Genomic DNA, 22,740 nt, shown 5'->3' with positions numbered 1-22,740 from the left:
GTGCCCCTGGGCCGCTCCATGCTCACAGGCTGTACCAGCGCTGCTCTGCCAACTCCTCAGACAAAATCCCTCCTTTTTCCAGGGAGGTGTTTATGCCCAGAGCACAGCTCTGTTCCCTACTGCCTGGGACACTCCCTCTGGAAGATGCTTCATTGACTCCAATCAACCAGAAAGTGGCACAGCTGTCCAAGAGAGGTGACACCGATTTCCTAGTGATTCTTGAAGCAAGTTGCTGCTCAGACACTCTCTGTGGAGGCATGAGGTGGGCTTCAGTCTCTGCAGGTAGAAAAGGAATCAGTTTTATATCCTTTCTTCTGCAGAAGAGCACAACACGCTTTAAAGTTAAAAGGGACACACTTGGCTCCTGCTCCTTGGTATTGCCTTGTTCCCTTGTCCCCAGCTATCTGCTCTCTGCATCAGCTCCTTCATCCCTTGTGGTATGGCTATGCTAGAGCCCCTTCACATCATGTGCCTCGGGTCTCCTACACTGGTCACCCCAGTGCCCACCAACTCTTCCCACTTGACTAGTATCAGTGGGACTTGTGTCCACAAGTCTCCTCATCAGCCCTTCGCATCTCATGTCCCTGTGAGCTCCCACCAGCTGTTCCCACCTTACTGGTACCTGCAGGACTCGTGTCCCTCCAGGCTCCAGCTGTGATGCCATCCCCTTCTCATTCCACTGCTACCATGGCCACCAAGCCGAAGGCCCAGCAGGACAGGAGTGCTGGAGCAAGGGGTAGAAATGTTGAGGTTGCCCTCCCTTTTGGGTGAGTGATTACCTAGGCTGCTGCCCAGCCTCCCAGGGGTCACAGCAGAGCCTTGGGGCACTGTGCCTAGGCTGGGGGATGGGTGTTAGAATTCCCTGCTACTGTGCCCTCATCCCACACCTCCTCCAGCCCCATGACTCTCACGAGACCACCATGTTGGGCCCACTCTCTGTTCCAGACCTCAATCATGCTCAACCAGGGAGGGATCTGGAGGCTCTAAGACAGGATGCAGAGTGGAAGGGGGCACAGGGGATGTAGGAGAGAAGGGGGACCCCAGCCAAAGACAAAAGAGAGGAAGTACATCCTGCTGTTTCCCCAGGACTGCTGATGTTGCTGACATCCTCTGCTGCGCCACCAGTGCCTCCTGTGGGCAGCCCCCTGTCTGATGGTGAGTACCAGCTCTTCTTCTCCAGCCTGTGGCCAATCTGGAAGGCCCATGCATCCTGCCACCTACGTCAGACCTTCGGCTGCCTCAGCCCTGCAGTCCTGCGGCTGGACCAGCAGGAGAACCATGGCCATGTCCCTGAAGGTAGGACACTGTGAATACCTCAGGGTGCTGCTGGGATCACCTCACCTCCAGAAGCAGTAGCTGTCAAAATGCCTACAGACAGTGGGAATGGTGATGGGAAGGGCCTTTCTGAGGTCTGTAGTCCAAAGTCAGACTCAGAGCAGTACAATCTCAGCACTAGATCACCCTGGCTTTGGGCAGACAAGTTATGGAAGCCTCCAAAGGTGTTCTGATTGCCTGTCTGGGAGCTTCAAGTGCTGCACCACTTCTCTTGCAAAAAAGTGGCCAATATGAACCTCTCACGCAGGAATTTGCAGATTTTTCTTTCTTATTTCATTTGGCACCACCAAGAAGAGGTTTTCTTTCTTGTTCTTTAGTTCTCCTCCAAGTCATTGTGGGCTGCTATTACATCACCTCTCCTCTTCACAGAATCACAGAATGGTTGAGGTGGCAGAGTCCTCTGGGTTCACGTGGTCCAACCCCTCTTCTAGCACGGACACTCACTGCAAGGGTGCCCAGGTTATATTCAGGCAGCTTCTGAATATCTGAAAGATCTTCTCTGCTATCCACAGTAAAGAAGGGCTGCCTGCTGGAACTCCTGTGCTCCAGAATGTGCTCATTGTCTCTTGTCCTGGCACTGGGCACCACTGAAAAAAGCCTGGCTCTGTCCTCTGCACTCTCCCATTAGGTATTTATAGACACTAATGAGATTCACCTACGCTTTCTCTTCTCCAGGCAGAACAGTCTCAGCTCTCTCAATCTTTCCTAGTAGGAGAGATACTCCAGTCTCCTAATCATCTCTGTGGCCCATTGTTGGACTCTGTAAACTGTCACGTAGAACATTAATGAAGGTGTTGAATAGGACTGGATGAAATATTGACCTCTGTAGTACACCACTAGTTACTGGACTCCAACTAGGCTTTTCACTGCCAACAACTACCCTCTGGACTCAGCCAGTCAATCAGTTTTCCACCCACTTCACTGTCTGCCAATTCAGTCCACACATCAAGTAATTCTCTATGAGGATCTTATGGAACAGCCTCAAAAAAACTGAAGTCCAGGTAGACAATATCCACCATTCTCCTCTCATCTACCAGGGCAGTTATTTCATTATAAAACCTTATCTTGTTGGTCTAGCATGGCTCCTGATGATTTTCTGGTTGTTCACATGTCTGGAAATGGTTTTCATTATTGCAGCTCCAGCACTTTCCCAGGGACCAATTTGAGCCTGACTAGCCTCTTTTTCCCAAAGTTCGCACTGTTCCTGAGAACAGTGTCATTTGCTTTTCCTCTAGTCTTTGGGTACTTCTCCAGTCTCCATGATTGATCAAGAATTACCAAAAGTACATCTCACAATAACATCTGCCATCTTGAGGGTTCATCCCATTGAGATCCATGGATCCAGTTCACTTTAGTATTCTTTGATCTGATTGTCTTCCACCAAGAATACAGCCTCAGTTTTTCCTTTCTTTTCTGGGACCAGGGATTCCTGAAGGCTATTCTTGCTAGTAAAGACCGGAGCAAAGAAGGCATCCAGTACCTCAGATCTTCTCATGTCCTGCATAACTTGGTCCCCATCTCCTTAAGGAATGGGCCCACATTATGGTCTGTTTTGTTACCTAATAACTTATAGAAGCTCTTCTCATTGTCCTTGACATCTCTGGCCTGATTCAGTAACATCTAGGGTTTAGCTTTCCTAACTTCATCCTTGGATGCTTCTGCAGTGTCTCTGTATTCCTCCCAGATTAGCCTTGCTGAAATGAACAGCTCTTTCCAGCTAGATCTAGGGTTTAATGCAGAAGGCTCTCGTAGGCCTTTAAGAAACCTTGAGCTGATAAGCTGCTTTTTGAAGTGTTTAACATTTCTGTAGCCAAGAAACATCCCAGTTCAGAAAGTGCCATAGCAACAGCACCCTTTAAATCTCTGCAATCATACTTTCTCTGCACCCCTGCATCAGAGAATTTAAGTGGCATAATTATATCTCTGCAGCTGAAAAACTTGGGACTACTTCTGTTGTATTTTTCTTCTGAGAAAAAAAAAATAGGAGCAATTTTCTCATAAAAAATATGTCTTTATATTTAGCTATGAACGTCAATGAAATGAATGATTATCCAAACGTCTGTGCTTATTTGGACTCCAGCTTGAGGGCAGCTATTTCTTGCTTGTTTCTGCAGCTGTGCCAGGGGAATGGTTCCCATCCTTCACCAACAGACCCAGGGAGAGGTCCTGGGCTTCCTGCCTCACTTGCTAGCACCTGACATTGAGGAGCTAGGTGCAGCCAGGGCTGCTGTTTGTTTTGTTACAGGCAATGCCAAGCACTGTGGACCACCAAGCCACCATGCTAGTGGTTGGAGACATTCCCACTGCTGCTCTGCTTTGGGCCTCTCACTTCCCAGTACCCTGACAGCAGAGGGGGTTGGTGTCTGCTGACCAACATCTTTGGTCCCCATCTATCTCACTCTGAAGCCTCCTGCATTTCCCTTGCAGCAGGGATCCACTGCTGAAGCCACACGGGCACCTTAGCCACTGCCTGCAGGGACTTGGGCAGTCCTGGCATTCGTGAGTGTTGACTGTGCTTCTTCACATGTGGTGCTCAGGAAAGCTCAGGAAAGTTGTGCTTTAAACAAGGGAAGTTCAGGGCCATGGAGGTGATCAGAGGGATGGAGAAACCTCTCCTATGAAGAAAGTCTGAGGGAGCTGCACTTGTTCAGACTGGAGAAGAGAAGACTCTAGGGAGATCACTCTGCGGCCTTCCAGTACTTGAAGGGACCTTATAAGCAGGAGGAAGACCAGCTTTTTACGTGGACAGATAGTGATAGGACAAGAGGGAATGGCTTTAAACTAAAAGAGAGGAAATCTAGGTTGGATATTAGGAAAAATGATTCACTTGGGGAGGTGAGGCAATGACACAGGCTGCCCAGCGAAGCTGTGGATGCCTCATCCTTTGAGATGTTCAAGGCCAGGTTGGATGGGGTGCTGGGCAGCAGGGCCCAGGGTGGCAGCCCTTCCCTATGGCAGATATGGAACTTTTAGGTCCCTTCTAGCCTAAGTCACTGTGGCTCTGAGCAGCGTGGTCTGCTAGTTGGTGGTCTGCACATAGCAGGGGGATTGAAACTAGATGATCAATATGGTCCTTTTCAACCCAGGCCATTCTATGATTCTATGATTCTATGATTCTATGATTCTATGAAATGTACATGTAACCTCCTAGTGTTCTTTTACGTGGATGAACTGAGTCAAGAGGAAGTTTTCCTAACACGGGTGTAAAAGTAACTTGGCTGGCTCCATCTTTCAGTGAAGATGTAATTGTAAAGTAATTGCTTGTTACTTGGAAACCCTTCAGGACTTGGAGCTCCTGCACATAGAGTAGGCCACAAAGCCCAAAGAGATGGTCTCCTGAGATCCAGCATAAGCTGTAGTTGTTTGCAGAAGCAAATGGGCAGGACGAGCACAGGCACAAAGTAAAAGATTTTATGGTTTAAATTAACAGTGCTGGAAGGTATCCTCCTAGCAGGAATGTCAGAGGATTCAGAGAAAAGGCAAAGGGCAGGGAGATGTCAGGCTCATTTCAGTCAAGTTGGGAGGTTTTCTGGGCTGGGTTCCTGATGAACAGGTGAAATTCTATTCTTGCTGGTGAATATGCTAAGCGCAAGAGAAGAGGTACCATTTAGACAGGTCTATGGCCTCCTGCCTACTCTGTGGCGGAGTGCGACTTCTCAAGTAATCAGCCCCAGGTGCAGCTAACACCTGTGGTGTTTTCTGCATGTTTTTTACATGTAGAACCTTAAACCTTCCTCACTTCCTTTGAAGACTGCTGACTTATTCAGCATTTTGCCTGTATCTGCCTCCGTATGGTGCGACAGGTCCGTCCTCCCTGATTTCTGATCATCTTCATGCTTTTGCCAAAATTAACAGCCAATTCTAAGCTAATAACATGACAGGATGGGATGCTCCGGTTTCTGCACAATGAATGCTGAAAAAAAATGTCTCCACCACCTCCATCATTGCTTGAACCCCCCTGGCAGGCCTGCAGGGGCCAGTCCTGCAGACACTGTGTTGTTTTCTGAGGGTTCCCGAAGACACTTTTCTCTCTAAAATTTTCCCTACCTGCTTACACGTAGCTGGATTGAGGGTGTTGCATTTTGCTGGGACCACAAAGAGTTCTTCTGGGCTCCAGAGGAGCCAGGAGGCCCATGAGTGGCTCCTCACTCTCTGCGGGCTCACAGCATGCTGCAGGAGCGGGCAGGATGGCTGGAGGAGCTTTGGTGCAGGTCTGAAGGCCGGACACAGACAAAAATTGTGAGCACATAGAGCTCTAAGCTCTCCTGCAGACATGGGCAGTTATGGAATTGCTCTGCTCATGCACGCACAGAGCAGATGGAGCACAAAACCACCTCCTTCCCAAAATTCCCCAGGGTTTTGGGATGCAGATTTGAGCCAGTAAAGTCAGCAGTACCCTTCAAGGCTGTTGCACAGGTGTGCACAGGCACAGACTTTGCCCACAGCATGTTGGACTTTCCACTAACCCTGGTATGGCTAGAATCACTACAGACTTACAAGGACTGCTCTGAAAGTAATGCTTCCTATTTTATTATTTATTTTGATCCACAATGTCAGAGGTGGACGTTGCTGATATGGCAGTAGAGACTAAACCTCCCTGCCAATATTCTATTACATTTTGTTGCCATGCTACAGATGGCAGCAGAGGGGCAGTCTGACAAAATGGAGTCTGACATGGGCGTGAAGATGAAGCAAAGGTATATCACTGAATTCCTCCATGTGGGAAAAAATTGCACCCATTAGCATTCACCAATGCTTGCTGAATGTTTATGAAGACCAAACAGTGGATGTGAGCACAGTGAGACAGTGGGTGGTGCATTTCAACAGAGGCGACAGTGATGTGAAAGACAAGTCACACATTCCAGACATTCATGCACAGCTGTCACATCATGAAATGAAGAGCATCTCAATCAGTTTGTCCATGTGAATCAGTGGATCACAACTAGGGAACTGTGTATGAAGCTGAATATCATCTGTGATGCATTGGAAATGATGGTGGCAACGTTGGAATATCACAAAGTTTTTGCTAAGTGATCCACAAATTCTCATATAGGAACAGAAAGAACACCGTATGCAAGTTTGTCAGGACCCGTTGAGCCAATATGAGACTGAAGATTACAGTTTCTTGGATCATATCATTAATGGTGACAAGATGGGGTGTCATCACTATGAGCTGGAATCAAAACAGCAATCCATAGTGAATTCTCTATCAAAGAAAAAGTTTCAGACACATCCCTCAGTGGGTGAAGTAACGTGCATTGTCTTTTAGGATATCTTCTCCTATCTTTTCCTGTCTTTTCCTGTCTTTTCCTATCTTTTAAGATTGGAAAGGGGTGAGCTTTCTGCATTTTCTGGAACTCAGACAAAACATCAACTCCTACCACTACACCTTACTAAGCTGAGGGCTTGAACTTCCTGTATCAGGTCAGAAAAGAAGACACCTTTCTCTTACAACATAATAATGCCAAGCCCCATGCCAGTTGGAAGACTATGGAATACATTGCCAGTCTTGGCTGGACTGTCCTACCACACTCACCATATAGTTCAGAATTGGTGCCTTCTGACTTCCATCTGTTTGAGCCACTGAAAGATGATCTGCATAAGCAACATTTTTCTAGCAACAATGCTGTTGTAGCAGCTATGGAACAGTGGGTCATCTCCATTGGTGCAGATATTTTCAAGCACAGCATGCAGGCTCTTGTTCATTGCTGGTGAAAATGCTTAGCTAATGGTGGTGACTATGTTGAAAAACAGTGTTTTGTAGAAGAGAATTTGCTCTATCAAATAGTGTTATTGTGCTCCTTGTATCAGTTATAGTTTCCATACAAATAAATAGGAAGCACTACTTTCAGAGTGACCTATGTATTTTGTTCCGTAGAGGTTGTCTTCCCTGGTGATCCCAGATCCGGTCTGGTCATCTCTTAACCTATCACACTGCTACTTGCCTTTTTTGTTTTCACCTTTCAGGGACAGTGCTCTAGGTGGCTTGCTTGAGCAGGGTGTTGGACAGGGTGACATTCAGATGTCCTCTTTAACCTAAACCATTCTGCGATTTAGTGAATAATAAGAATCCTTATTGTGTCCTGCAAACAGGAGGTTTGATTTTCTGTAAAAAGGAAGATGCCACGTAGATAAGGGCAGATGGTTGAACTGAACAGCTGGGGAGTACATAGCGAAACATGTGGCATCAAATGTCAGGAGTTTTAGCAGTACCAAACTGCAATCTCCACCTGGGGGCAGCTTTAACTCTCCATTCATCACAAGCACAGTCTGAAAATAAGCATCTCTCTGAGAGATGCCGGTCCCCAGACATGTTCTGGCTGATCCTGAGGCCTGCCCCTACCTCCCTTCTCTCTCATCCATCCCTAGGACCTGTCTGCTCTGCCTTCCCTGAGGCACCACAGTTTCAGACCTTCTGCCAGTTTGCCCAGTATCGCTGCTCCAAGCGCAAATTCTATGTCAAGGTGAGCAGTGGGATTAGGGCCATGAGGGAGAAGCGTCACCTGGGAGAAGGAAGGGGCCAGATTTAGGAAAAGGATGCCTGTGGCAGAAGAATATAGAAAACAGACAACAGATACTGTTGCACATGTCTCTGAAAATGCACATTGTTTTAATTAGTGCTGTGAGCACATTCATGCAAGCAAGGGACAAAACAAAGGAATGCAGGGAAAGTAGAAGGGAAGGGAAAGTGGAAGGGAAGGGAAAGTAGAAGGGAAGGGAAGGGAAAGGGAAGGGAAGGGAAGGGAAGGGAAGGGAAGGAAGGAAGGGAAGGGAAGGGAAGGGAAGGGAAGGGAAGGGAAGGGAAGGGAAGGGAAGGGGAAGGAAGGGAAGGGAAGGGAAGGGAAAGTAAAAGAGAAGGGAAGGGAAGAGAAACTAGAAGGGAAGGGAAGGGAAGGAAAGGGAAGGGAAGGGAAGGGAAGGGAAGGGAAGCGGAAGCGGAAGCGGAAGCGGAAGGGACTCTTATTTCTCTTTTCCACTCAGCGAATCCCATGTCCGAGTTTTTTTCCAAAAGGCCTTCTTCATCCAGAGCAGCAACCTTATGATGTAGACTTTTGGGCAAAAGATGAAAGCTCTCCTACAGAAGCAGGTATGGATGCACTGAATGGCTCTGGGTTCCTCTGATTGCCTGATGATTGCCCATTGCTGCTCTTCCTTCCAGAAAAACTGGGTGTGAGGTTTGGGTCTATGCTGTGCTGTGGGACTGGTAGACATGCAGGTGCTGGCATGTCAGCACAGTGCCTAGGAAATTCCCTCTTTCTGGCCTACAGAATGGTCTTGTGATTGAGGAGCAAGAGACAGTGGGCACAAACTGGAGCACAGAATGTTCCCTCTGAACGCCAGGAAGTACTTCTGTGCTGTGCAGATGATGGAGCACTGGCACAGGTTGCCCAGAGAGGCTGTGTGTGGGGTCTCCTCCTCCAGAAGTCACCTGAACATGGGCCTGGGCACCCTGCTGTGGGTGTCCCTGCTGGAGCAGGGCTTGGGCCAGATGATCCAGAGGGTGCTGCCAGCCTCAGCCATGCTGTGGTTTTGTGAAGAATTGTGAGACTGGCAAAAATATCCCCAGTCCCAGTCCATCAGGAAGCACCTGTGTAGAATGGTCACGGCTCTGCTAAGAGGGGAGGCAGCTATCTGGCTGCCCTCAGAAGGGTGCCCTCTGTGCTCCCGGAGAACAATGCTGGATTGGCTCTGACTTCAACCTTCCTGTCCTGCTCTCTCCCCAGTACCAGAGAAGCCATCTCTTTCTCCTGCCGACCTCCACCTGCACTCCAACGTGGACATGCTCCTGAAGTACTCCTATGCACTTTCAAGCCAGAAACCGCTGGTGCGGAAGATCCCACCAGCCATGCCAGTGGTGCCCAGACCCCTGCAGGACAGGGGCCGACCTGTACCACCATCTGCCCTGCCAGTCCCACTCGCCCCTGCCCCCTTGCGATCCCATGCCTGGGCAGAGAGCACTTGGGAGCACCGCCTGCAGCGTGGCGTCTGGCAGCTCATCAGTGCGGCCCTTTCCCTGGAGACCCTGACGGGCACAGACATCCCTGCCACCACTTCAGATCTGGGGAGTGTGACCAGTGGTACAAAAGAGATGATGCAGGACATGCCACCCCCTGGCAGGTGAGGCAGACTCAACTCCACACTTGGTGCAGCGCTGATTGCCACATGCCATGCACACAGCTTGTTCCTCATGTGTTAGTAGCAGCACCCTGCCCTGGGGTGAACACTCTGGAGCAAGCCCCATACAGAGCAGGTGTATGCATGGGCAGTCCCTTGGACACCTCCCTCCCCTTGCTTGAGCAGTTAGCATTGCTAGCAGGTGTTCTGTTACTGTTCTGTGTTCTGTTGCTGTTCTGGTGACATGAGTAAATCACACTTTGGCTGGGCCTGAGCTGTATGTAGGAAGGGCTTTGCCTTCTGCACCTCCCCACACTGCGCTCACCCTCCTCCCAGCTTCCAGCTACTGGCAGATCAGGCAACCTGCAGGTGCTTCCTCACACTCCCAGTGCCTTGGAAGACACCACTGTATCCCTGTGCTGCCCTGCACACAGTATCAAGTAGTATTTCTTCATACAGCCTGGTTCGAGAAGATTTCTGAGGGTTGCTCTGTTTTCACTCAGCCCAGGGCCAGGGAGCACATAGCCTTGCTCCTAACTTGGCAGGACCTGTATTGCTTTTCAAGCACATGCATGTCTTTATGCTCTGGATTTGAGCACTGCTCTCCCTATGTTGTTTGTAGTTCTGGCTTTGAGAGCATCTGCATTTTATCACTTTGCAAGAGCAAAGCTGCTCACATACCAGTCCTACTCCGGACCTGTGACAGTCCAGCTTGTTGCAGACATTTCTTGCATCCTTCTCCATTCCTCTGAACTAGTGATGACCTGACAGGATCCATCCACATCACTGTTCAGGCAGGTGGGGTTGCTGAGCCCAAACAGAAAAGGTCTGCAAAGCGTCATTTTCTTACCCTCACATTTGTTTTCCGATCCTTCCGTACTTTGATACAGAGAATATGATTTTCACAGATACGTCATTTCAACTTCTCTTTGTCTCGGGGCAGTGACTTTCCTGTAAATGCATCGCTTTGTGCATGACTGCACACGTGGTGTCTTCTGAAAACACCACGTGCTGCTAGAGTTGAGCCTGAGATCCCACTTCTCCATGTAATTGCATCAAATTCTTAAAACTGTAACTGTTCTCTTACAAGGTTGTAACTTATGTCATCCTCTTTCCTAACACTGCAGGAGGCTTTTACTGCCCAGCAAACATTTCCTGATGTATGTAGTCTAAGGCGAAATTATTCTTCGCTGAAGATATGTTTGTTTTCCCTGCCTCAAAATTGAGCCTTGCTCTGATTTAGTTATATGGGGATTACAGAGGGACTGCTGTGATTGCAGATGACACTCGTTATTCTGTTGCAGGGTTCCTCAAAGACATTAATGCTGACTGTGTCTGCAACCTGACAGCCGAGTGCCATCAATCATGCTAAGCAAAGCTTAAACTCAAGCGAGATAAAAAGGCGAGCTAGGCTGTGCCTGTCAGCTTTACTGCTCGCCACATCCTGCCTCTTCTCCAAGGGACTTCAAAGCATGACCTAAAACAGGGGCACCGTGCTTTGAGGCATTTCCATTCCTGCAGTGATGGGTAGGACTTATTGGCACACAGGGTCCTGCTTAGCACTGGGTTTAACACCAGGTGCATGTAGCTATGACCTGGGTGTTGGGCCCAGGATGCACGTCTGCCCTGCAGGCTCATGTCCAGTGGGACTCCCATCCCTCTTCACTTGGCCCTCCCTGTGGCAGCTGCTCTGTGCTAGTCAGTGAGGCTGGTGGTGACCTTGAGGGAGAGATGGCAATGACAGCAAAATAACAAGCTTGAGAACTCAAAGCACACTTATGTGCTGTTTCTGCTAGCAGTGATTCATTATGGAGAAAAGAAGATGCAGTTTATTGTATCTATTTTCATTTTTTTGGTTCTTATTGTACTTTCTGCCCAAAATTAAAAAGCTTCTTACCTCCTTGTATTTCTTCTCCACACAGTTCCCTATATGCCCTTCTTCAATCCTGAAATAATCTAAGCAGAGCTCTGTAGCTCACATGATAAAGCCTTGCAACTCTCATTTCTGTGGCAAATTTCATCATCCCTTTTGGACAACAACACGCACCAGGTCTGTACGTACCACTCAGCAATACACTGGAGGATGACACAAGAATTGCCTTGCCCTTTTTCCAGAGCTTCCTGCTGCTGCAGTGTTTGTCCTGTATGACCCCTGCATCCCATTCAGCATCCCAAGTCTTGTTGACACAGCCAGATTCCTGGTGCATGGACCAAGTAATGCCCCACATTCCCAGTGACTCCTGTGTCCAGTACTTGCCTGTTGACTTGCGCTGTTGGTCTTGGGGCACGCACAGGCTGCTGAGACATCCCTGGCACTCTGAGGTGATGTCAGGTGGCTGGAAATCCCCTCAGCTCTCATGCTAAGAATTTGAGAGAGATTTCTCAGACTCACTGACTCAAAAAGATTTAATCCTAATATGTACTGTTAAACATCTCCTGTTATGAATGGACTGTAAGACTGTTGTGCGTTACATGACGTGTCAGCAAAACCTTTTTGGCTTCAACACATTGTAACCATGCCATGTCTTACTTGAGATATTCTTTAAAAGAAAAATAAAAGATCTCTTTTTCTTTCTGAATCTGTTAACATTAGCTTTCCCTTAGCAGTTTTGGTTTCCTGCAACAATCCTCACAAGTCAGTAGTCGTGAATCCATTGTTTGCTCCTTCTCTCCTGTTTGCCACATACTGATATCGGAGAGGTTCAGCAGCTGCACAATAATGGCCCAAATCCTTTTCATTATGTTGAGGGAGAGGTAGATGTTGTCAACCAGCCCTCCTCAGAGACACCCCAAAAGTGAAGTAGGCTGAGATGTGTTGGTCCATGTCTCAAATCACTAAGGCAAGATGGGCTTTTATCCAAAGTTTTGCCATTTTGTCACAGAGGAATTACTGACTTAGAGGAATTTTCTCAATTGTGTTTTTTCACTTTCCCTTTGAGACATTGCCTATAAGTATCTGTTAAACATTTTCCAGGACAGCAGTTATGACGTTATGGTGCAGAGGTGCTAAGCTGGGATGGTATTCCCATGACAGGTCTTCAGCATTTCCTGTTCCTTGAATATTCTGCACACCTGCCAGCAGCCTTCTCCATGCTCAGCAGTGTGTTGATGAATACTGGGATCAGGCAGCAGCGCTGTTAGGCTGGACTGGGTCTTCACCATTGCAGTAACGTGTCTGTGACCAGACCGAGAGCCTCAGCGCTGCCATGAGTAGCAGCAGGGAACATCTCTGATCTGTGGTCTCTGAGAAGGAAACCAGCAGTGGCCCAGGTGCACCTAGTGCTGGTAAAACAGGGCTGGTAAACCAACCCAACTTGCAACCGTGAGGCCAGCCAGCCTCAGAGCAGAGATGTAAAACAGAGATAGAGCTGAAAATAGTTGTGAAAGCAAGAGCAACATAATTTCTCGTTAGCCTCAGGCTGATGGCATGACTCTATTTCCTCAATGGGTGAGAGGATGTTATAGCACCTTGTTTTGTGCTTCTGCATGTGATCAACAGCAAAGTCAGCGAGAGATGCTCAGAAGAGTGAGGCGTTCTGATCTGTGTAGATAGGCCGTACTGAGTACAATCTATAAATCTATGAAGTTTGTCATGAAGCACAGGCTTCTGCCCACTCCTGACTTTGAGTCTGTTCCGAACAAGTAGGTCATCAACATTCAGCAGATGCTTTATTGCTGCTTATTAGCTGCTTATGGAAGCACTCTTTTTAAAGAAGGTGGGAGCTGAGTTCTCTTTCATTACCCTTCTCCCTCTAGTTCTCTCTAGTTCTCATATGGCTTGGGCAGCACTTGCTGCACTACTACTGTGAAGGAAAAAGAAAAAGGCTGTTGAAACCACTTAGTAGCCAGCACATTCTAAGCTTCATGTTATTGTTATCCTTTATTTATTTATTTATTTATTTATTTATTTATTTATTTATTTAAAATATAGCAAGCAAGACCTTTTTCTATCTTGGTGATGGAAGCACTAGAGCTATTCATATAATCTTTAATGACTGTTAATGTCTTTCTCACTTTAATGGTTTGGTCATGCTGGTATGATAAAAAAGCAATAAAATCAAAACATGCCACTAGAATAGCAAATGAGTAGTGAATCAACAGTGATATATGTGTGGGTAAATTGTTTCAGGTGATACAGAGAATAATGTCAGGTTCGTTAATCAAAGAGTATGAGTCCCACCGAGCTGATCCAGGTAGCTTGCCAGTGTTTAAAGCCTAAGATCCAGCTGTAACTGAGCAGCCAGGATCTGAGTGCTGGCAGAGACTGCCTTCAGCTGTCATAGGCTTATCAGCACTGCAGACTGAAATCTGGCTCTCTTGGGCTGCTCTGCAGCAACTGCTCTAGAGATAAACTCTAAGTGTTAGGTAATTCTCACTCAAAGAGCACTTCTCTACAGAGAAGTAGTACTAGGTGCACCTAGGGGCTGCGCCTGGTTGCTCTCCCAGGGAAGCCCAGCGCTCAGTCACAGTGAAATACTGAAGAGACTGTATTAAACAGCCACAGGCAGGATCCTCATCTGGGATCAGCACAGACCAGAGGGACTTTTTGCTTAAATTTCAAAAGCTTTCCTGTGAGTGTTTACAAAGGAATAAAAAAAAAAAAGAAAAGAAAAGAAAGAGAGGTTATATGGACTCGTGGGATATAGGAGTAGACATAAAAGATCTTACAGGTTTTGGAACTGCGCTCTCCATAGTACATGGACTTTGTTTCTCTTTGTGCTGGCACATTGTCATTCTTTCCAGCTTTGTCAGAATTGCTACCTGTCACTGCTCTCCTCAGTTTGCATTCTTTTCATAGAATCAAGAATCTTTTGAGTTGGAAGGGCTCATTAAAGGTCATATAGTCCAACTCCCCTGTAATGAATAGAGGCATCTGCAACCTAAATCAGGTTGTCCAGAGCCCTGTGAAGCTGACCTTGAATGTCTCTAAGGATGGGTCTTCCACCACAGCTCTGGGCAACTTGTTCCAGTATCTCATTACTCTTATCTTACGAACATGTTCCTTATATCCAATCTAAATCTTTCCTCTTCTAGTTTGAAACGTTTCCCTTGTCCCATCACAGCAGACCCTTCTGAAGATCCTGTTCCCTTCTTCCTCATAGCCCGCTTTTGAAAGGCTGTCCTCAGGTCATCTCCAGACTGAACAGCCCCAGCTCTCTCAGCTTGTACTCATAGGAGAGGTGTTCCTTTCCTTGGGTCATTTTTGTGGCCCTCCTCTGAACATACTCCGAGAGGTCCATGTCTCTCCTGTGCTGACAACTCCACATCTGGATGCAGTACTCCAGGTGAGGTCTTACCAGCACAGAGCAGAGGGGCAGGGTCACCTCCCTCGATCAGCTGGCCATGCTTCTTTTGATGCAGCCCAGGATGTGGTTGGCTTTCTGGGCTACGAGGGTACATGATTGACTCACATCCAACTTGCCATCCAACTTGTCATCCACCAGTACCCCCGAGTCCTTTCTGACAGGATTGTGCTTCATCATTACATCCCCCCAGCTTGTAGTGATAGCAGTGGTTGCCACAACCCAGGCGAAAAACCTTGCACTTGGATTTATTGAATCTCATGAAGTTCACCTGGGCCCACTTCTTAAGCCTGTCTTGGTCTCTCTGGATGGCATTCTGTCTTTTGGCCATGTCAATTGCACAGCTTGGCATCATCTACAAACTTGCAGTGAGTGCACTTGATCCCACAGTCAATGTCATTGCTGAAGGTATTAAAGAGCATTGGTCTCAGTGCTGACCCCTGAGAAATACCACCTGCCACTAATCTCTATCCAAACATTGAGCCATTGGCCACTACTGGGTAAGATTTCGTATCAGTTATCATAGAACAGTCCACCCATCAATTTCCAATTTGGAGAGAAGGATGTTATGAGAGACCATGTCAAAGGCCTCACTGAAGTCCAGGTAGATGACATCAGTGGCTGTTTCCTTGTCCACCGGTGCAGTTATGCCATAATAAAAAACAACAAGATTCATCAGGCAGAACCTGCCCTTTGTGAAGCCATGCTGGCTATTCTATATCACCTCCCTCTCTTCCACATGCCTTAGCATAGCTTGCAGAAGGATCTGCTACATGATGTTCCCTGGCACAGAGATGAGGGTGACAGGTTGGTAGCTCCCTGGGTCATCCTTTCTACTCTTCGTAAAAGTAAGTGTGAAATTGCCTTTTATCCAGTCACTAGAGACTTCACCTTACCACCATTTTGTTCCTTTTCTGCTCTGATCTTCCCTCCTCAAACATCCAACCAGGCCGGTTGTACTGTGTTGTGCTGGAGTGAGAGATACACAGTCTTGCAATACATCAGTTACTAGGTATTGAAGTGCCTTCATTTTTCCAGTGGATGTTGTTGATGTGCTGTGGGTTGGCACCAGTATAATTTGTTTGTGTGTCTGAATCCTATTTGCAGCCTGTCTAGAGTGCAGCACAACACTATGTGTTGAAGGAACACCCTCTCTTGTCTCAGTGCAGGCTCAAGAAGCATCTGCAGCACTCTGATAAAACAATTCTGACCATAACATCTTAAAAAAAAAATAGCATGGAGACATTTTTTGTGACCAAGATTTTCCAAGTTCTCTTGGAAAATGAGAGCAGCGCCTTCAGAGGCACTTCAGAGATCCTGACATGCTCGCTTGCTGCTGCTCACTGTGAGCTGTTGGGGCATTGGAAAATTACTTCTGACCTACAGCCCCATTCCTAACTGAAATCTGGGCTATCTTTATCAAGCCTCCAAGACATGGAGAAACCATGTCGTCATTGAAGCCTCCCTTCATTTCAGGAGCAGGCAGAAGTGCAGTCTGACCAAGTGCTCACTCAGCAGTGCCCTCACTCAGCTATATCTGGCTCCCTTAGCTTCTCTCTCTCTGTGCATGTTTTCCAGGTGTTGGGAAATCTCATCTTAATGACTTTCCTCTGGTTCCCCCATCTATCTCTTCTCTGAGGTCTCAGCCACAATCAGGGAAACTCCTCCATAAACATTAGCACATGAATGAATTTCAAGAACATTTTAACATCATCAGTTGCTGCTCTTGTCTGTTTATCTGTTTATCACTGGGACTTTTCCCTGGTCACAGGAAAGAAATATTTAATGAGTGTTTTTATGTCTTCTGCATCATTGTTGATAATTCACATGATTCTTGTATAATAACCTACAATTTATGCTGTTTCTGAGATGTAAAACATTCTTACTGCTGTTATCCTACTGTCCTGTTTTCTACCTGTGACTTCCCGCATGAGTTTGGATGAATAGTTAATTCACCACCATTATTACCAATTCATTCCTCTTTCCATCGAAAACATTGGCTCGAACAGAAGAGAGTCATAGTATTCTCCAGACCACAGTGGGACTGCTCCATAATTGGTGCTTAGCAGACTTTAACAAAGATCTTGCTGTGCCATTGTAAAGATAAAACTACACAGCAGCTGCTTTGGTGATACTAGGAAAATCCCTGAAGCTGTGCTCCTCCTCCAGTCCCTCTGCCATGTTCCTGAAAACCCCCCCTCCATGTTGCACAGGCACAGGCACAGGCAGACCATGCTGGCACACCCATTGTGCAGGTTGGCCAAGGCTTTCTCAGAAAGGTTTTTTCATTTTGTGTCAGGCCTGTTTTCCTCCCCCTCTGTTTTTACCTAAGGGCTTATCTTAGCTCATGACAAGGGAAGAGATCTGACCTCCTTCATCCATTTCTCTGCCAGTCTTCTTGCCCTGAAGAGGAAGGAAGCAGTGATGATCCTGTGCTATGCAGTGTTGGAGGGAGTCTGTGTCTCCTCAGTTGTCACCCAAGCATGGAAGGAGTTGGAAGAAAAGATCCTTGGGTTTGGAGATTCGGTAAAGATGCTGATGTCCACTTTGACCCCCATTGTGGGCAGGGCTCCCTGTAGTACTGACCGCAGTGCTTGTAGGCACTGCCATTACAGGTGCCACCTCGGGAGAAGCCAACCCAGTTAAGCCAGTGAGGCAAACCCACACCAGGGATCCCCAGCCTCTCCCCCTGACTGCACCATCACACCTCCCTAGGTGTGTGACAGCCTTGGGAGGCAGCATATGGACCTATGCCCTGCCTGTGCTTTCTGCTCACTGAAAATAGAGCAGTGCCATAACATCTACAACCTGAGGCGCATTCACTGCAAGACAGGCAGCTTCATCGCATACATCAACCCGCAGATCTCAACCCAGCACCGGGCTGCAGTTAACAAGGTACTGAGCATGCTGCATCTTCTTCTGTGCCTGCGAGAAAGGAGATGGTCACAGTGGTGGGGAAGGAGGGAAAAATGCATGGCTCTTTTCATCCCGCCCCTTTGCAGACCAGCTTCCCAGAACCCTCAGAGTACTTTGGCACACAGCTTTCCAGAGGCCTGCGACCAGAATACTGGTGCAGCCTGATAGCCACCCAGGGCTGCGATGACCCTCGTGTGATGCTCTGGCTGCAGGCAGAATATGCAACCTTCCAAGCAGGGGATGTCCCAAGCAAGGTGGGTGCTGGGAGGGTGCTCCACCTCTCCTTCTCCTCTCTTTTCTCTGGCTTTCATTCCCATCTCCACAGATCTGTGACTCAGGTGGAGTTCAGCACCCCACTTACTGCGCCTTCAAAAGCCACCAGTGCTTGCAGCACAGCCTCTACAACCAGAGGGTAAGAAGCAGCCTCTGCCATCCCTTACTTAGCCTTTGCCTTCTCCTCCGTGGCTGGGCATAGAATCATAGAATGGTTTAGATTGGAAGGGACTTTTAAGATCATCTATTTCCAACCCCTCACTATAGGCAGGGACATCACCTTCTAGAACAGGTTTCTTAAAGCCCGGTTTTGAACATCTCCAGGGAGGAGCATCCACAACCTCACTGGGCAGCCTGATCCATGCTTGCACAGAAGACCCGAGTCCCTGCAAGACTTCACCTGTCAGTGCTTTTCCTTCCAAAAGGACAGAATTGGGTGTGTATGGGATGGGTACCAACAGCACAGAAGGCCTGCTGTCATCCCACTGAGCAGTGGGATTTGCAGAGGCATTGATACATGACTGCAGAGTGTCAAGATAGGGAGCCATGGGAAGCCTTCCGTCCATTAGGTTGTCCTTATATTTCCTCTCACAAAGGAGGATCTCCCCCATACACCAACTTCCTACTGGTAACAAAGCCCAGAACCCCAGAGCTGAACAGAGGACTATCTCGTATCTTAGGAAGTGCAGCAGTACCAACTCTGTGAACTTGGGCTCCTCTTTCAGGTGATTCGCCATGGCTGCTTCACAAATCAGACCTACCACGTTCTGAGTGAGGAGGAGGGAAAAGAGGAAGTAATGCGCTGGCACCAGAGGTTCCTCAGCCTCACTGAAGGATGAGGTGCAGAGGTGGGCAGTGTGCAAGGGGTGCAGGACACCAGAGTAGGCTGCACGGAATTGTGGCAGTACAGAGAACCCAAACAGCTCTTTCCAGGCTCCTTGCTGGACAGTCAGCTGTCCGTGGCCAAATCTCATCACTTGAGCACCTACTCTGCATCCTTGACAGCAGCACATCAAGAGAGGAGCTGTATCCAACAGCATTTCATCCTGCTGCCCATTGAAACTCCTCTTGAAAAGGTTTTCTCCAGATGAAGGAGCCTGAGAAAGGTGTTGTCCCCAGTATATGGATTTAGAGCCACCTGCATGAAGTCCCCAGCAACCCTTAGCCTTCCTGACCCTGCAGGCTGACATCAATCAGTAGCATTACCAAGGCTGAACTGTATTTTATAAAGAGCTCATAAACCTAATTTGCTCCTTTCTCTCTGCTTCTGCCACTTTGTCACATCCACAACAACCTCTCTAGTCAGAGGTGGCTCTCCACCTGCTCCTGCATGGTTCCCTGGTGACTCTCACTCACTGCAGCACACATGGCCTGGCTGATAATATTCTGAGGATGAGGCCTCCAGCATGGCATCTTACCTTGCCAGCCCCAGCAGGAGCAAAGCCAGGTGCCCTGCAGGTCTTAAACAGTTTGTGAGGAAGGTGTTAATGTAGACACTTTGCTTTCTTTCATAGCTGCTTCTAAGGTTTAAAGGTTTCTGGGGCCAGTGTCCTCCAACTCTGTATTGAAAATAAATTTAAACCACAAAAAGTCCAGTGAGGCTGAAGACAGACTGCCAAGCAGAGAGCAGGCTTCCCCTACACCTTTCCCTGTTTCCCCCCATGCAGCTGTTGTCTTCATCCAGCACCACTGCCCCACTAGTAGCAGTTGTGCATCTCCACCAGGTGCTGGCACTGCTCCACCACCTCAGCCTGGGCTGCGTGGAAGCCCCTGCAGCAGCACAGGAGCTCGCCATCATCCATTGCTGCAGATGTCCTGTTGCACAGGTGGCCAGAGGTGCCAAAGGCCCCACATCAGGCTTCCAGTCACAAGAGTCTGGGCTGGCCAACAGATAAACCAGGTCATGAGCTGGGGGGGGGGGGGAGGGGAGAAGGGAGAATGGAAGGGAGCAGGACATAAACCTGCTCTGTGAGCTCATGGATTCCCTGAATTTCTACTCTGAATAAGGGACTGGACAAAGCTCTGCCCAGCCAAGAAGAAGCTCTAGAAAGTGGGCTTGCTTCCCAACTTTTGTTCCTGCCTTTACTTTCCTCCCTGCCTCATTATTGTGCAGGTTCATGAGAGCTTGGCTGGAGGACACACCATGGCTCCTCTCGGGGTTGTCCACAAAGAGAAAAAGCAATCCCGTAAGAGAGGTTATCAGAGCAGCCTGATTACTGGAAACCTGCTGCGGGACACCAACCATGAGATGAAGAGTGAGAAACCCTGGGGGGAATGCCAGAAGGGCTGAGGACTGACTGTGAAACAAAATGTTGCCTCTCATCCCCTGGTGATCCTCTCCCATGAACCTTGTCCTCTGCCACCCAATCTCTGCCTCTGGACTCCTTCATCACCTTCAGGACTGACTCCTCGGATCTTGCAGTCACAGCCACATTTCTGCAGCTCCCCACCGCAGCACGCATGAGTCACAGCAAAGGCAACACCCCTTGAGGAGATGGCATGAATGAAGGCAGCCTCCCACTTGCCTGAAACAAGGTGAAAAAAGGCACAGGCCTGCTGAGCTCTGTACTCGGTTATGGAGAAGGGGAAGGCACTGGTGGGATGCGGCAGGAGAGAGAGGTTGTTACTGCATGCATGATGGATGCATTCAGATGGAGAGTGCTTAGGAGAAGTCACCATCAGGGTGTTCACCCAGTGCCACGGTCCTCAAGGCCTAGAGTCAGAAAGACTGCTCTGCAAGTGCTTTCGGCTCAGCCTGTGGCACCATCAGGTCCTGGGACCCACGTGCCATTGAGGAAGAGGAGTAAGCAACGGAAAGGGGAGCTTGGGGGGCTGGGCTGGGCTGGTGGCAGGGGTGGGGGCAGGATCTGCCAGTCTGCAGAGCTGACACCTAGTGTGGTCCAGACAGGACTTAAAAGCCAGGCCTGGCCAAATGATGAAATTTAACCAGAAAATTAGTATTTGTAGTAGCACATGCTTACTGTTCAATGTTTGCTGTGTCAGCAACTGTATTAGCATGTGGAAAAAGGCACTCCACATGCTCCAAGAAGACACACTGGCTCATTGAATGGATCCCATGACAACCCCACTGGCGTCCACTGGTCCTGCTGATCTTGGATAGCAATATTACCATAGACCTGCAGCTCCTGCAGAGTGGAACAGTTCCACCAGCAAAACTGATGCTGACATTCCCCAGCAGCCAACTCTGTTCCTCGGCCTCACTGCCTCCATGGATTCTACCTACTGCCGGCACACTCAGACCTACTCCTCCACCCACCCTGCCAAAGCTGTGCTGTCACCAGGGTCCTAGAGGGCCCCCTGCAGGGACATCTGCTTGGCGTGGAATTTGTGGAGCAGGATGGCAGAGAATTAGTCCTCTACAGCCTTACCTTAGAGTAAAAATGGGCAGGGAGGGGAATGAGCACCGTCCTTTGTGCCAGACTGGACATTCCTACTCCCCTATCTGCGACTCTTCAGTGTCACTGCTTCTCTCTCTTTGTGCTCCCAGAGATGCTCCCTCTCATGCATCGCATTTGTATTGCCTAGGTTTCTTCTCCCACACTTTTCTTACAGATCTGCCTGTTTCTTTGCAGACAGCACCTCCTCAGGTGACTTTCCAATCCAGATAGTACGAGTGCAGAGTGTACTTGCAACTAGGTCACAGCAAAGACATGCTGCACTGGGATCAGCATCATACACACAGTCACACTATCTCCATCCTAGCCCTGGCCAAACTCTGCCTTCAGCCACCAAGAAGCAGCCCAAATCCCATCCTGCACAGCACAGCCCCTGCCACAGGTGATGATTGTGGGTAGTGCTGTTGTGCCTACCAGCACAACAGGATTGAAGGCGTTTGTGCAGTACTGCCCACTACAGTTCTGGTAGAGCAATGGGAGAGCTCTGAACTGGGGCTCTGGAGTGAGCATCCTTCTTCCCAGGGAGCTCACATGGCTAGGGGTGGTGTCAGTGCCTGAATCCCAATCTCTAATGTCCTATAGATAGATGATCTGGTCATCTTTCTCTGTAGACAAGTCACTCCAGCAGCAGTGAGCAAAGATTTATATACAAGAGAAGCTGGGGAGCATCAGGCAGTTGGTGCTAAAGGCACCAGCTCATCGACACATTGTCACCCAGCCCCCTGGTAGCCAGTGTATCTTCCTGCTGTGTCAGTCTCTGGGCACAGAATCAGGAAGACCTGGCACTTCCCTCAGTTCCACAGCTGCCCTTGTTGGCACTCTCTCATCTGCCTCCTTCAGGCTGGACATTCTTCTTCTCTACCCTGCAGCCCTCATAGCTACAGCAAACAGACTCAGCCCTACCGCTTCCCACCTTTTTCTCTGACAGGTCTCCCTTCAGGCCCTCACAGCAGGAAGGAGGGTTTTTCTGCCCTCCTCCCAGCAAGGAGTGTGGTGGCTGCTCCTCTTCCCAGTGGGGTGTGTGGGTTGTGCGACTATAGGGCTGAAACCTTCTGCGAGCAAAGACTGCTGTTACTTCATCAGGCCAGTTCCAGCTGTGCTGATGTCTCAGGAATGTAAAAATCCTCACGCAGGCCCAGATTTCAGCTTTTTCTCTCTGAATCATTCAGAAAGTGAGACTGTGGATCTGGCCTTTTTATGCTTCTTCCACCTCCTCTGCATGCTCACACAGAATTGTGAAGATTAGAAAGACTACTAAGATAACCTATTCCAACCATCCACCCACCACCACCATAGGACTTAACCATATTCACTCAGAGCAACATTGTCTATTTTCTTGAAAACCTTGAGGAATGGTTGACTCCTTGGAGAAGCCTGTTGCA

General features: G+C 48.5%; 1 protein-coding gene and 1 pseudogene across 1 annotated transcript; one reads left to right on the top strand and one right to left on the bottom strand.

The window, feature by feature from the left end:
- The first annotated feature begins 687 nt into the window (after positions 1 to 687).
- ACRBP (acrosin binding protein) lies at positions 688 to 19,723 on the top strand. The gene is made up of 10 exons (XM_085218791.1): positions 688 to 736; positions 1,087 to 1,296; positions 7,705 to 7,799; positions 8,317 to 8,422; positions 9,060 to 9,453; positions 17,147 to 17,279; positions 17,469 to 17,648; positions 17,756 to 17,923; positions 17,995 to 18,081; positions 18,668 to 19,723. The coding sequence occupies exons 1-10, from the start codon at positions 688 to 690 to the stop codon at positions 18,779 to 18,781; spliced, it is 1,536 nt and encodes a 511-aa protein (XP_085074917.1). The 3' UTR covers positions 18,782 to 19,723.
- Positions 19,640 to 21,272, bottom strand: LOC146545431 (protein Wnt-4-like; annotated as a pseudogene).
- Between the last annotated feature and the right edge of the window lie 1,468 nt (positions 21,273 to 22,740).

This window comes from Meleagris gallopavo, chromosome 1 (genome assembly GCF_905368555.1).
Source record: "Meleagris gallopavo chromosome 1, MGAL_WU_HG_1.1, whole genome shotgun sequence".
NCBI lineage: Eukaryota > Metazoa > Chordata > Aves > Galliformes > Phasianidae > Meleagris > Meleagris gallopavo.
This window is presented reverse-complemented; position numbering and strand designations above follow the sequence as displayed.

Excerpts from the sequence above, each read along its gene's own strand:
- ACRBP (XM_085218791.1), top strand. The coding sequence starts at position 688 with ATGGCCACCAAGCCGAAGGCCCAGCAGGACAGGAGTGCTGGAGCAAGG. Across the intron at positions 17,924-17,994 it reads CAGGGGATGTCCCAAGCAAG|ATCTGTGACTCAGGTGGAGT; the intron begins GTGGGTGCTGGG and ends CCATCTCCACAG. Across the intron at positions 18,082-18,667 it reads ACAGCCTCTACAACCAGAGG|GTGATTCGCCATGGCTGCTT; the intron begins GTAAGAAGCAGC and ends CTCCTCTTTCAG.